The sequence below is a fragment of the Cannabis sativa genome, chromosome 1, assembly GCF_029168945.1.
Source record: "Cannabis sativa cultivar Pink pepper isolate KNU-18-1 chromosome 1, ASM2916894v1, whole genome shotgun sequence".
Lineage (NCBI taxonomy): Eukaryota > Viridiplantae > Streptophyta > Magnoliopsida > Rosales > Cannabaceae > Cannabis > Cannabis sativa.
Genome location: NC_083601.1, coordinates 34,943,714 through 34,956,964, shown reverse-complemented (window position 1 = coordinate 34,956,964; position 13,251 = coordinate 34,943,714). Strand labels below are relative to the sequence as shown.

General features: G+C 36.1%; 1 protein-coding gene across 1 annotated transcript; it reads left to right on the top strand.

Moving 5' to 3' along the window:
- Positions 1-1,677: 1,677 nt before the first annotated feature.
- LOC115702094 (cytochrome P450 704C1) lies at positions 1,678-4,154 on the top strand. The gene is made up of 5 exons (XM_030629538.2): positions 1,678-2,258; positions 2,647-2,931; positions 3,026-3,364; positions 3,513-3,713; positions 3,828-4,154. The coding sequence occupies exons 1-5, from the start codon at positions 1,743-1,745 to the stop codon at positions 4,014-4,016; spliced, it is 1,530 nt and encodes a 509-aa protein (XP_030485398.2). The 5' UTR covers positions 1,678-1,742; the 3' UTR covers positions 4,017-4,154.
- Positions 4,155-13,251: the final 9,097 nt, after the last annotated feature.

Genomic DNA, 13,251 nt, shown 5'->3' with positions numbered 1-13,251 from the left:
ATATCTTAAAAATACGTTTTGTTACCCTTAAAACTTATACGTATACATATTAGTAATTAATCAATTATTTCTAAGTTATATTATAGTAATTTATAATATAAATTGAGTAACTTAAAAAATTATATTCGAAACTAATAAATTGTCATGTAATATAACAAGCTATCATTTTTATATACTAATTATTTTATATACATTTTTGTTACTTTAAAGTTATGCGTTTATTTCTTTTTTATCACATTTCAAAACTATTTAAGAAACTAATTAGTTATCAATATAATTAAATTAATAAAATTTTAAAATAAATGTTAACTAAGATTAAAAAATGGCAGTTTTATTAGCACCCTAAAATTTTTTCAATATTTTTATTTTACATAAAATATATCTTTAAGAGTATTTTGTGGCATAAATATCTAAGTTTAACTTCCGATTGCAAATAAATATCTAAGTTTAATTTTTGGCGCTAATAACACCTAAGTTATAATTTTGGTAGCTGTGAAGTGTTAAATAAATTGTCACGTAGTAATTCCTGATTGGTTCAGACCATTTAATTTTTATTTTTTTTTAAGAAAAGTAGTTTAAATATACCAATAAGATAATGACCTGACATTTAACAGTCAGGTACCAACGTAGTTCCAGATATATTACTTAAGATATTATTAATACCAAAAATTAAATTTAAGTATTTATTTACAACTGCGAGCAAAACTTAGGTATTTATGCCACAAAATACTCTACCTTTCATTATATTTATTTATTAAATGTTATAATAAAAAATTATATTAAAAAAATTATAAAAATAAAATAAAAATAGTATGGAAATTAACTCAAAATAAAATGAGAAATTTTTTTGAAAAAATATTAAAAATTATTTTAAGTTTAATTACTTTTTTAAATATTTGAGTTTACTTATTATTATGCGGGGTGTAAATATAACTCTCTAAAAAAATTATAGAACGGTAACTAGTTGGTATCATAACTAACCAAATTGTTTTTTAAATTTTGGAAATAGCGAAAAAAAACATATACTTACTACATCTACAAATATTCATATTGAAAAGTACATCACAATATTTTTCTTTTAGATTCAATGGAGTAACGACGTCACCAAAAATTACTTTTTAAATTTAGAGAGAAGAGAGAGAAAAAAGAAAGAGAAACTAAAATAAAGAAAGAAAAGGAAAAAAAAAATATTGCTATGTGATATTAAAGTATCTAGCACCTCTATGTAATGACATCTTATAATTAGTAATTTTTTATATTATTCATTAAATTAAAATAAGTAAAATTTAATATTAAATTGCATTAATAATAAAAAAGATTTGTACCACCCTTTTAACATTTCTAAAAACAAAAAAAAAATCAGCCGTCGGTGTTAAAAACAAACCACTCTTTTTTTCCACAACGCTTTTTTATTGGGCTCAAAAATAGTAATCATCGTATTTCAAGATGGCAAAATATAACATATTTTGATCACTTATTAAAATTTAATATACAAACTAAATTGACTACAAGTTACTATTTTTTTTATTATTATTTATACACAGATTATTGTACCTATCACATAATTAATTGTTTTTTTAAACCAAGATCATATAATTAATTAATGAATTGTTAAACCCCACAACACAAGCATTGTGTGTCACAAATATAATTTAATAAGTAAAATGAAAAGAGACTTTGCATTATCATCAATATAAAGGAGAGGACTTGGTAAGTTGGTAGTATACACTCATCTTAAACCAATGGACATCCTAAGTATCATCTTGACTTTCATCGCAGTTTCATTTCTTACTATCATTCTATGTTTCTCTTTGCTTCTGCTAAAAATTTACACAGGCAAGTCCATAAAGGACCCTTCATATCCACCAGTAAACGGCACCGTTTTAAACGAACTCATCTACTTTAACAAACTCTACGATTACCAAACCCAAGTGGCCACTAAGTGGTCAACCTTCCGGCTACTTGCCCCGAGCCACAGCGAAGTCTACACCACCGACCCGAGAAACATCGAGCATGTTCTCAAAACCAACTTTGATAAATATTCAAAAGGTCAAACCAACCAACTCATAGTAACCGATCTCCTTGGCCATGGCATATTTGCAGTTGATGGAGACAAATGGAAGCAGCAGAGGAAGCTTGCCAGCTTTGAGTTTTCTACAAGAGTTCTTAGAGATTTTAGTTGCTCTGTTTTTAGGGAAAATGCCAATAAACTCGTCGGAGCTGTTTCCGGGCTTTCGGGTCGGGTTTTCGATATACAAGTGAGTAGCTAGCATGAAATAGTGAGTTTTATCTGGTTAACATGTCTAACTTTTGTTTTTGGCAACTACTATGTTTAGGACCTTGGGTTATTATTGACCGATGAAACCAATGAAGTATTTTAATAATCACACTTTGGAGTTTCTATTTAGCTCATCTAGCTCTTTAATATTTATTGGCTTTTGTCACCCTTATAAATTTGTATGTACAAGAAAATTACATACACATAACATAGAACAAGACGAGCAAGAAAAAAATCAAAATTAAAGTATTAAAATTTTCTTTCATAGTGTCTTTTTAATAAAAAATAATTTTAAAAAGTCTTTAGTACGTCTTGGATGAATTATGCGTTACGACAAACTTTCTCTTATATGCTTTTGTTTTTGGTAGGATTTGTTTATGACATGTACTTTGGATTCTATATTCAAAGTTGGATTTGGGGTAGAATTGAATTGCTTGGAGGGATCAAATAAAGAAGGGAGTGCTTTCATGAAAGCATTTGATGAGTCAAATGCTTTGACCTTTGGGCGCTTCGTAGATCCAATATGGGAATTAAAAAGATATTTTAGCATCGGTTCTGAAGCTGCCCTTAAGAAGAATATTAAAGTCATTGATGATTTTGTGAATCAACTTATCAAGAACAAGAGGAATTTGTTAGCGCAGAACCAAAATTGTGTGAGTTCAATTAGCCATAACATTTACTTTTTTGTGCTTAATTTTTTATTTTCTACTTAATTATTTTTTTCATCTTTCAATTTAATTTTCATAGCATGTCAAGGAGGACATACTTTCAAGATTTTTAATGGAAAGCAAGAAGGATCCAGAACAAATGAATGATAAGTATTTGAGAGATATAATTCTGAATTTTATGATTGCTGGCAAAGATACCAGTGCAAATACACTCTCGTGGTTTTTCTACATGCTATGCAAGAACCCTCTAATACAGGAAAAAATAGCACAAGAAGTTAGAGATTTTGTTGGTGATAAAAATATCAAATACTGTGTGAATGATTTTATAGAGAACATAAATGATGCTGCTCTAGACCAAATGCATTATCTTCATGCAGCATTAACAGAGACCTTAAGGCTATACCCTGCAGTTCCTATAGTAAGCTCTTTAACAAATATTATTGTAGTTGGATAAAATACATAAAAAGAAAACAAAACTAATATCAACTAAATTTTACTTCAAATATTGGTTTTTAAGAATCTTTTTACTAATTGTGATATACGTGGCATCCCTTATGATCCTCAAGAATGGGAGATGTGCAGATATAGATGATACTCTTCCTGATGGCTTTAAAGTAAAAAAGGGAGATGGAGTTTACTACATTTCCTATGCTATGGGAAGAATGCCTCATCTTTGGGGAGAAGATGCTGAAGAATTTAGACCTGAAAGATGGCTTGTCAATGGAATTTTTCAGCTCGAATCGCCATTCAAATTTATAGCATTTCATGTACGTACCATTATGTGTGTTTGTCATCATCATATGTGACACCTTGCTTGCTTCTAGTACTTCAAATTAATATATTACAAATATTGTTTGTTCATCTTTTGGAATGGTTTGCAGGGAGGCCTTCGTATCTGTCTTGGTAAGGACTTCGCATACCGGCAGATGAAGATATTATCCATTGCCCTTCTTCGTTTTTTTCGATTCAAGTTAGCTGATGACACTAAAAAAGTAACTTACAGAACCATGTTCACTCTACACATCGACGGTGAGCTCCCCGTCTGTGCAATTTCAAGGGCAGCCTCATAAAAGAAAATGAGCATCGTGTGATGCATAATAATAGTCATAGCTTAATTTGACAGTATCTCCAACAACGAACAAGAAAGTGACATATGTATATGTATGAATATGAATATGATCAATGAAGATGTTTCATATTTGTATAAATTTATCTTTCACTTGTAATTGATGATCTTGTTCACAATAACTTTTTTTTTTAGATTCAATCGAGTAAGTGATCAAAAATTATTTTTTTAAATTTAAAGAGAAGAGATAGAAAGAAGAAAGAGAGACTAAAATAAAGAAAGAAAAAGGAAAAAAAAAACATTGCTATGTGATACTACTAAACTGTCTCGCACCTTAATTGGCGTGTCAAACTTAAATTGGTTTAATACAGTATGGGATATTATTTTTTAGAGAAATGCTAAAGGGCACCAGTGGTGCCTAGCACCCTCTATCAGTATCGCTATTGGTCCAATTAAATATCGGGTCACATATAGTTTAATATAATAGCTTTTAGGAAGTATCGCTAGCCAATTGTTGCGAAAATTATTAATCACTACGCAAGTATACGCAATCAAGTAGTACACTCACACAGGTGAGGTCGAACCACAGGGAATTGGACTAATTACTACTAAATTATACTATTGATTCTATCTGGTAAACGAATACTTTTAATGAATTAAATAAAACAATTCAGAAAATTAAAACTAACAAAAGGAAGATTAATCAAGATAAGAAAATAGGGAGACGAATCCTGTTGTTAAGTTACCAATGTTAATGTCTAATTGCTATCCTTCTCTTGAAGTGAATGACAGATTATAAATTAACCTAGCTCTTTTCAGATCTTCTAGGTTCTAAATCTCATGCTCTCTAATTAATCTCTTAATTAAATTAACATGAAATCAGCATTAAGCAATAATCTAAATGTCACAAAGGCTATGTAAATACTTTCGTTTCACATCAAAACCTAGACTATCCAATTTTAGCATTCTCAATTCTCACTTTTCAGATTTCGAATTGAGATCATAAAACATGTAAAATGTGATCAATCTTGCACATGGAAATTAAACACAAATATGAATAGTGTTCACAATCAAGATGGAGGAATGGCAATTAATCATTAACTAGGAAAAACTTAAACAACATTCATCATTCTCCCTAAATAGGAGTTTAGTTCAAAACATCCATAATCAAATCCATAATTAACATTGAAAAAGAAAAGAACATAGAAAAATTAAAGAGAAGAGAAAGAACTAGTTGAAGCAATCGATTCGGGTCGCCACAAGCCGCTCTTCTAGCCTCCTTCTTTGTTTCTAGGGTTCCAATTCTGAATAATCCCTAATTTTCACGAAACCTTGCTATTTAAACCAATTCTCATCTTTAAAATTCGTGAAATTACGAAACTGTCCAAAAATCCCGTCAACAGGGTCCCCGTCGCGACTGGCACAATCCCCGTCGCGACGGGGTTAAGCAGAGAATTTTCGAGACTTTCTGTCAGTTCCCGTCGCGACTGGGAAATCCCCCGTCGCGACGGGAGTTCAGCATTGAATTTTTGAAACTTTCTGTAAGTTCCCGTCGCGACTGGCAAATCCCCCGTCGCGACGGGAATAGGCAGAAACACCAATTTTGGTTTTTCTTCTCGATTCTTTCACCGTTTTTCCTCAATTCTTGTACATACTTTCTTTAAATGCCCGAGGACCTGAAACAAAAGAATCAAGCGTAAAATAGCCCTAAAACTAGAAACAAAGAGTGAAAACTAACCGAAAATACGACCCGAAACTTAGACTAATTCTAGCCTAACAAATTCCCCCAAACTAGACTCTTACTCGCCCTCGAGTAAGATGAATGCTACTAACTACTAACTACGCTATCAGATAATCATAATGCTACTGCCTCATGTGTTGTTCTCTTCTATTGCTCAAACTAGAATTTCAATTCTACCAACTCTAACAATTAATTTAGATGCTCGGTTTATAACACTATGTACAACTGCAAAAATTTATTCACATGTGAACCATTGTTATAAAAGTTTTACTCTTTCCAACAGTTCCACAGCCCGATAACTCATAAGCTCGCATGCTTACCTTTCTCCACTAATGTTGACAGTATTCTTTGGAATCATTAGGTCTTTTCAAGGCTTTAGGTAGTATGGCTCAGATATTCAGGGGTAGGCAAAAGTCAATTTTGGCTCAAGATATCATAAGCACACAAACAGAACCCACAAGCTTCTTACTTTTCTTTCTCTAAGATCCCATAATATTCCCAGATTTACCAAGATTGATAGAAGACGTCTCTATTATTTCTTCAACATCACTGAAATTTTTTCCTCTTTTTTTTTCACACATATTTTTGCTTTTTATTGTGTTTTTTTTTTCATCATATTTCATTTTTTTTCAGTGACATTGAATTACACAATTTTCCTCTTCTCAATCTTACAATTTTTTCACTCTCACTATTTCCTCACACTAAATGTTTCTCCTCCCCCAAACTAATCATGTAGCTTATGATATCATGGATAACATGGTGAAGAAAAATTAATAGTGTGGTTGCAATTTTTTTCAAATCGATGGGTGAAAAACATAATAGGTTTAGGCTCAAAAGGTTAACTATGGATACATCTTATTACGGTAGGCTTGAAAGGCTCAAACTTTCCAACAAATGCCTAAATCATATTCCAATTGAACACTATCAAGGATTTCGTCTCAAGAGAATAAGCATGCAAGTTCTAAACTATCCTGTCAATCTTACCACAAACCATAGTAAAACAATTATAACAATTTTCACAGATTGAATATTTTTGCAGATAAACACAGGTTTCTAAGCATCCAAACTAATCCAAAGAGTTAACAGAATCAAGCACACAGTTATTTTACAATTTCAGAACACATCACACTAATCAGCAGTACACAACTATCTTCTAGCTTATTGCCATTCCTTAACTAAAACAGAAAATTAAAATGCAGAAATTAAAGTGCAGAATTTAAAAAAATTTTAAGTCTCTCCCCCCAAACTAAATATGACATTGTCCTCAATGTACTATTATTCTCAAGGTGAGAAGGACTTACCTGAACCCCCATCAGAAGGGGTTTGGTGGTGGCGGCTGATCATAAGGCTGAAAACGCGGAGGATATGCCAAGTAATTCGGGTCCTCGACCCCAAGACTCCACGAATCAATCAAATGATTGAACTGCCTCACTTGATTTTCATCAAATTCACTTCTTTGCACCATGTAACTCTGGATATGATTGTTTTGCTGAATAATGTAGTTGAGTTGAGCATGAATATGTTGCATCCCCGCATCAAGGGGAGTGGAAGTGGGAGCCGCTTGAGGCATTTCTTCATTTGGATTATCCTCTTCCTCGGGGATAGGAACTTCTGGCTGTTGGTTGCGACGAGGAGGAGGCGGTTGGCCATAGGGATGCGGGGGTTTAAGGTTTCACACCATTGTCCAATCAATATTTCGTTGTGGCTGCACTAGATTATCATAAGGATATTGTGGCACCTTATGAGCTTCACACAATTCAGTTATAATTCCCGCTAGGCCAATCCCTGCATGTGTTGATCCTACAACCATGTTATCTAAACTATTCAGAATGATACCTGCAGCCGGCACCATAATCCCTTTCATGATTGCATAAACAATTTTGAGCCTCTCCAATGGAAAATCTGATAAATGCTTACTAGGCATAAGCCTAGCACTCACAAAAAACATCCAAGCGCGAGCAACTTGATTCAATTCACAGCGATAAAGCATTAGGTTCCCATCATCCACCTCATGCAATCTTAAACCCGGAAAACCAACTGTTTCTGCCAAGTCCACAGGATCAAACTTTTCCTTCATGAACCTTTTGTAGTAGTGTGTATTCATCATTTCCATATTAAACAGTTTATGGAGAGAAGCATAAGTTGCAGGCACATCTGTTTTGCGGACTCGTACCCTATCGTTCTCTGCTTCCGGCCAATTGGCTAAAAATTCAAGAGCCAGAGTCTGATTGATTCTTTCTGGAATCTTCACTAATTGCTCCCATCGGCGGTTCTGAATTTGTTGCCTCATGGTCTCGAATAATGGGCTATTCGGAGTGGGATTTCCATCATATTCGATACCTCGATCCACGATGAAAGCTCGCTTTTGCAATTCGAAGTATCTTTCTTGCGCTTTCAAACTCACAAATCTATCTTTTTCATAATTAGACTTTGACGCCGGCGTTGGTGGTTTTGACGATGACGCACCCGATTGCCCCGTTCTAGAACGCTTAGAACCCATAACACTCTTCAAAATTACCACACAAAAAATTTTTTTGGGAAAAATTCGGCAGCACTTCCCCTTAATTTCTTCACTTCCCAAAAATCACAATAATACCACAATAATCTCACAACAACAATATTTCACAAATATTCAACAATTTCTCCAAAAAATCTCCACAAATTCCCAACTATTCTAGATAACTATTCAAATTGTTGAAAAACTCGCTTAACTACTCAAAATATTGACAAGAAAGAGACTTACTAAGCAAGAATTTCGTCCATCCACCACCATTGTTGCACATCCATGGAGAACTCAAGGTTGAAGATGATGAATAGTGGAAAATTCGGAGTTGGGTGAAAAAGTGGTATTTGTGGTGTGATTTTTGAAGAAAAGAGAATATTTATGAGAGAAATTTGTGTTTTTGGGGATTTGGATGGAAGATTTGAAGAGAATGAGAAGAAATTTGAGGTTTAATGGTGGAATGAGGTTTTTAGGGTGAGAAAAGGGGAAGAACTCGGGTGGGTTTTGATTTTTAGGTTAAATGGGGTTTATGTGAATTTGGGGATTTTAAAACCAGAAATTTCGTGCCCGTCGCGACGGGCTATGTGTCCCGTCGCGACGGGAGTTGGCAGAAAACTTTTGATTTTAGTCACGCCATCCCAGTCGCGACGGGCAATGGCCCAGTCGCGACTTCTGGGATTTTTTTTTTTTTTTTTTCGTAGAAGGCCCAGTCGCGACGGGCAATACTCCGTCGCGACTACCGTAGCTATGGCCTTCTTTTGCAATTTTTTTTTTTTCACGATTTTCACGGTTTTACTAAAAAAAAAAAATTACAAATGCAATCTATCCTAAGTGCAATGAAACGAATTAAAATGCCACAAAACACTTGTAAATGTCTCTAAAAAAAATAAATAAATTTAAAAGAAAAATAAAGTAAAATTAAATAAAAGATTGGGTTGCCTCCCAATAGCGCTGCTTTATCGTCGCTCAGCTAGACGTTGACCGAGATCTTCATAGTGGCGCCAGAATCATGGCGGACTTGGCTTGGTCAAATTGACCTCCCAAGTAGAGCTTTAACCGCTGCCCGTTAACTTTGAAAGTATTAGGGCCTTCACCTTTTAACTCCACCGCTCCATAAGGAAACACTTTGACCACTGTAAATGGCCCTGACCACCTTGACTTTAATTTACCAGGAAACAACTTCAGCCTTGAATTGAAAAGTAGAACTTGTTGCCCAGGTTGAAACTCCTTCCTAACTAAATTTCGGTCATGCCACCTTTTAGTTCTCTCCTTATAGATCTTAGCGTTCTCATAAGCTTCATTCCGGAATTCTTCCAACTCATCCAACTGCAGTAATCTTTTCTGACCAGCAGCCTTTAAATCCATGTTCAACGTTTTCATTGCCCAGTACGCTTTGTGTTCTAGCTCCACCGGTAGATGACAAGCCTTTCCAAACACCAACCGATATGGTGACATCCCGATTGGCGTCTTGAACGCTGTTCTATAGGCCCACAATGCGTCATCCAACTTTCTTGACCAATCTTTCCTTGATCTCTGCACCGTTTTCTCCAGAATCGTCTTTATTTCCCGGTTAGAAATCTCAGCTTGGCCATTACTTTGCGGGTGATAAGGTAGAGCGGTTCTATGACGAACACCATATCTCGAAAGGAGTGCTTCAAACTGTTTGTTGCAGAAGTGACTCCCTTCATCGCTTATGATTGCTCGGGGAGTTCCAAACCGAGTGAATATGTTCTTTTGAAGGAACCGAAGAACTGTTTTACCATCATTAGCTGGTGTGGCTGCAGCTTCCACCCATTTTGACACATAATCCACAGCTAATAGGATGTATAGATTGCTAAACGATGAAGGAAAAGGACCCATAAAATCTATCCCCCATACATCAAACAATTCTACTTCCAAGATTCCTGTCAAAGGCATTTCGTTTCTCCTTGAGATATTTCCTGTGCGCTGACAACGATCACATGCCTTCACAAAAGTACTAGCGTCTTTGAAAAGTGTTGGCCAAAAGAATCCACTTTGCAACACCTTGGCAGCTGTTCTAGTTCCACTAAAATGTCCCCCACATGGTAGAGCATGACAGTGATTAAGAATAGAGTACATCTCCTCTTCAGGCACACACCTTCTTATTATCTGATCTGCACAGTGCTTGTAAAGGATTGGCTCTTCCCAATAGTAATGTTTCACCCTCTTTTGTATTCTGACTTTCTTCCAGCTCTAGTCTTGACAAGTGATCTGCTACCAGGTTCTCTGTACCCTTCTTATCTTTTATGTCTAGATCAAATTCTTGCAAAAGAAGAACCCATCGAATTAGTCTTGGTTTGGCATCCTTCTTGGTCATCAAGTACTTGATTGCTGAATGATCTGTATACACTATCACTTTATTGCCAATCAAATAGGGTCGAAATTTGTCGCATGCAAACACTATAGCCAGCATCTCTTTTTCTGTAGTAGCGTAATTCAGTTGGGCATCATTCAAGGTTTTGCTTGCATAGTAAATAGTTCTGAATACCTTGTCAACCCGTTGCCCCAACACTGCTCCAATCGCATAATCACTTGCATCGCACATGATTTCAAAAGGTAATTCCCAGTTTGGTGTAGTCACGATCGGTGCTGAGATTAACTTATCCTTGAGAATCTGGAATGCTTCAAGACAATCTTTCCCAAATTCAAAAGGCACTCCACTAGCGAGAAGATTAGATAGCGGTTTGGCAACTTTGGAGAAGTCTTTGATGAATCTTCTGTAGAACCCAGCATGACCCAAAAAGCTTCGAACTCCCTTGACTGAAACTGGAGGCGGCAAGTTCTCAATTGTAGATACTTTGGCTCTGTCAACCTCAATACCTTCTTTCGAAATTTTGTGTCCCAGCACTATTCCTTCTGTAACCATGAAATGGCACTTTTCCCAGTTCAACACCAAATTAGAATCTTCACACCTTGTTAAGACCAATTCCAAGTTACTTAAACATTGGTCAAACGATGAACCAAACACTGAAAAATCATCCATGAACACCTCAATGCATTTTTCTATTAGATCTGAAAATATGGCCATCATACACCTCTGAAATGTTGCTGGAGCATTACACAGCCCAAATGGCATTCGTCGAAAAGCAAAAGTACCATATGGACATGTGAATGTTGTTTTCTCTTGATCCTCTGGTGCTATAGCTATTTGGTGATACCCTGAGTACCCATCAAGGAAACAATAGTACTTTCTTGACACCGCAAACTTGTCTAACATCTGATCAATGAATGGGAGTGGAAAGTGATCTTTTCTTGTGGCCTTGTTGAGTTTCCTGTAGTCAATGCAAATTCTCCATCCAGTGACAGTTCTAGTTGGGATGAGTTCATTCTTTTCATTCTTCACTACCGTCATCCCTCCTTTCTTTGGAACAACCTGGACTGGACTTACCCATTTACTATCTGAGATAGGATACGCTACCCCGGCATCTAACCACTTTAAAACTTCTTTTCTGACAACCTCCTTCATTGGTGGATTTAATCTTCGTTGTGCATCAATGGTAGGCTTCACTCCTTCCTCCATTAAAATTCTGTGCATTACAGTTGAAGGGCTGATCCCTTTAATATCTGCAAGAGTCCATCCAATGGCTTTCTTATGCTTCCTTAGAACCCGTAATAGCTTGTCTGTCTCTACAGAAGATAGGGAAGATGCTACAATGACAGGAAGTGTCTTACTTTCTCCCAAATATTCATACCTGAGATGATCTGGTAGGACTTTCAACTCTAGTTGAGGAGGCTTTTCGATAGATGGGGTAGGCTTTGTTGGTATGACTCCTAACTCTTCATAGTATCTTCTATTCAACGGTCCATAAGAGTCGAGCCACATAGCATACTCATAAGCTTCCTTACCGTCTTGTTCCACCACCTCCTCTTGTACCAAAGTCAGATTAAGAGGGTCTTCGATGTGCGTCTTTGTCTCCACCAACTGGTCCACCACATCAATTGCAAAACAGTTGTCACTAGCCGTAGGGTAAGTCATTGCCTTGAGCACATTAAATACAACTTCATCTCCTTGTACCCTTAGCTTTAACTCTCCTTTCTGAACATCAATTATTGCCTTCCCTGTTGCCAAGAAAGGCCTCCCCAGGATGATAGGAACATTGCTGTCTTCTTCCATATCTAGAACAATGAAGTCTGCTGGAAAGATGAACTTGTCAACTTTTACTAACACATCCTCGATGACTCCTCTAGGATGAGCTAGTGATCGGTCCGCCAATTGAAGAGTTACCGTGGTTGGCTTTGCTTCACCCAGCTGCAATCTTTTAAACACTGACAAAGGCATTAAGTTTATACTGGCTCCCAAATCACATAGTGCATTTATTCCCTCAATTTTTCCAATGGTACAAGGAATAGTGAAGCTCCCTGGATCTCTGAGCTTTGGGGGGAGTTTCTTCTGTAGAATAGCGCTACACTCCTCAGTTAGAGCCACTGTCTCATAATCTTCCATCTTCCTCTTCTTTGACAAAATTTCTTTCATAAACTTCACATAACTTGGCATCTGCTCAAGAGCTTCAGCAAAAGGAATGTTAATGTGAAGTCTTTTGAAGACTTCTAGAAACTTGGTGAACTGCTTGTCTAAGCTTGACTTTCTGAGCCTCTGAGGGTAGGGTATCTTTACATGATGATCAATACTAATCGGTGGGGACTGTTGTGATGGTGCTGGGCTATCAGTAGCCTTCTCTGCTGTCGGTGTTGGTGTCGGCACTGGTTGAGCATTTATTTCTACATCTACCTCAACTGGTTGTGGTAACTCAGGCCCATCATACTTCTTACCGCTCCTCAGGGTAATTGCCTTGCAGTTTTCTTTAGGATTAACTTCAGTTGTGCTAGGCAAATTTCCTTGAGGGCGGGTTGCTACCTGAGTTGCTAGCTGGCCCATCTGAGTCTGCAGGTCTTTAATTGAAGATCTAGTTTCAGTCATAAACTGGAGCAGTAAGTCTGTTTGCAAACTAGAATTTCCACCAGAGGCTTGTTGCT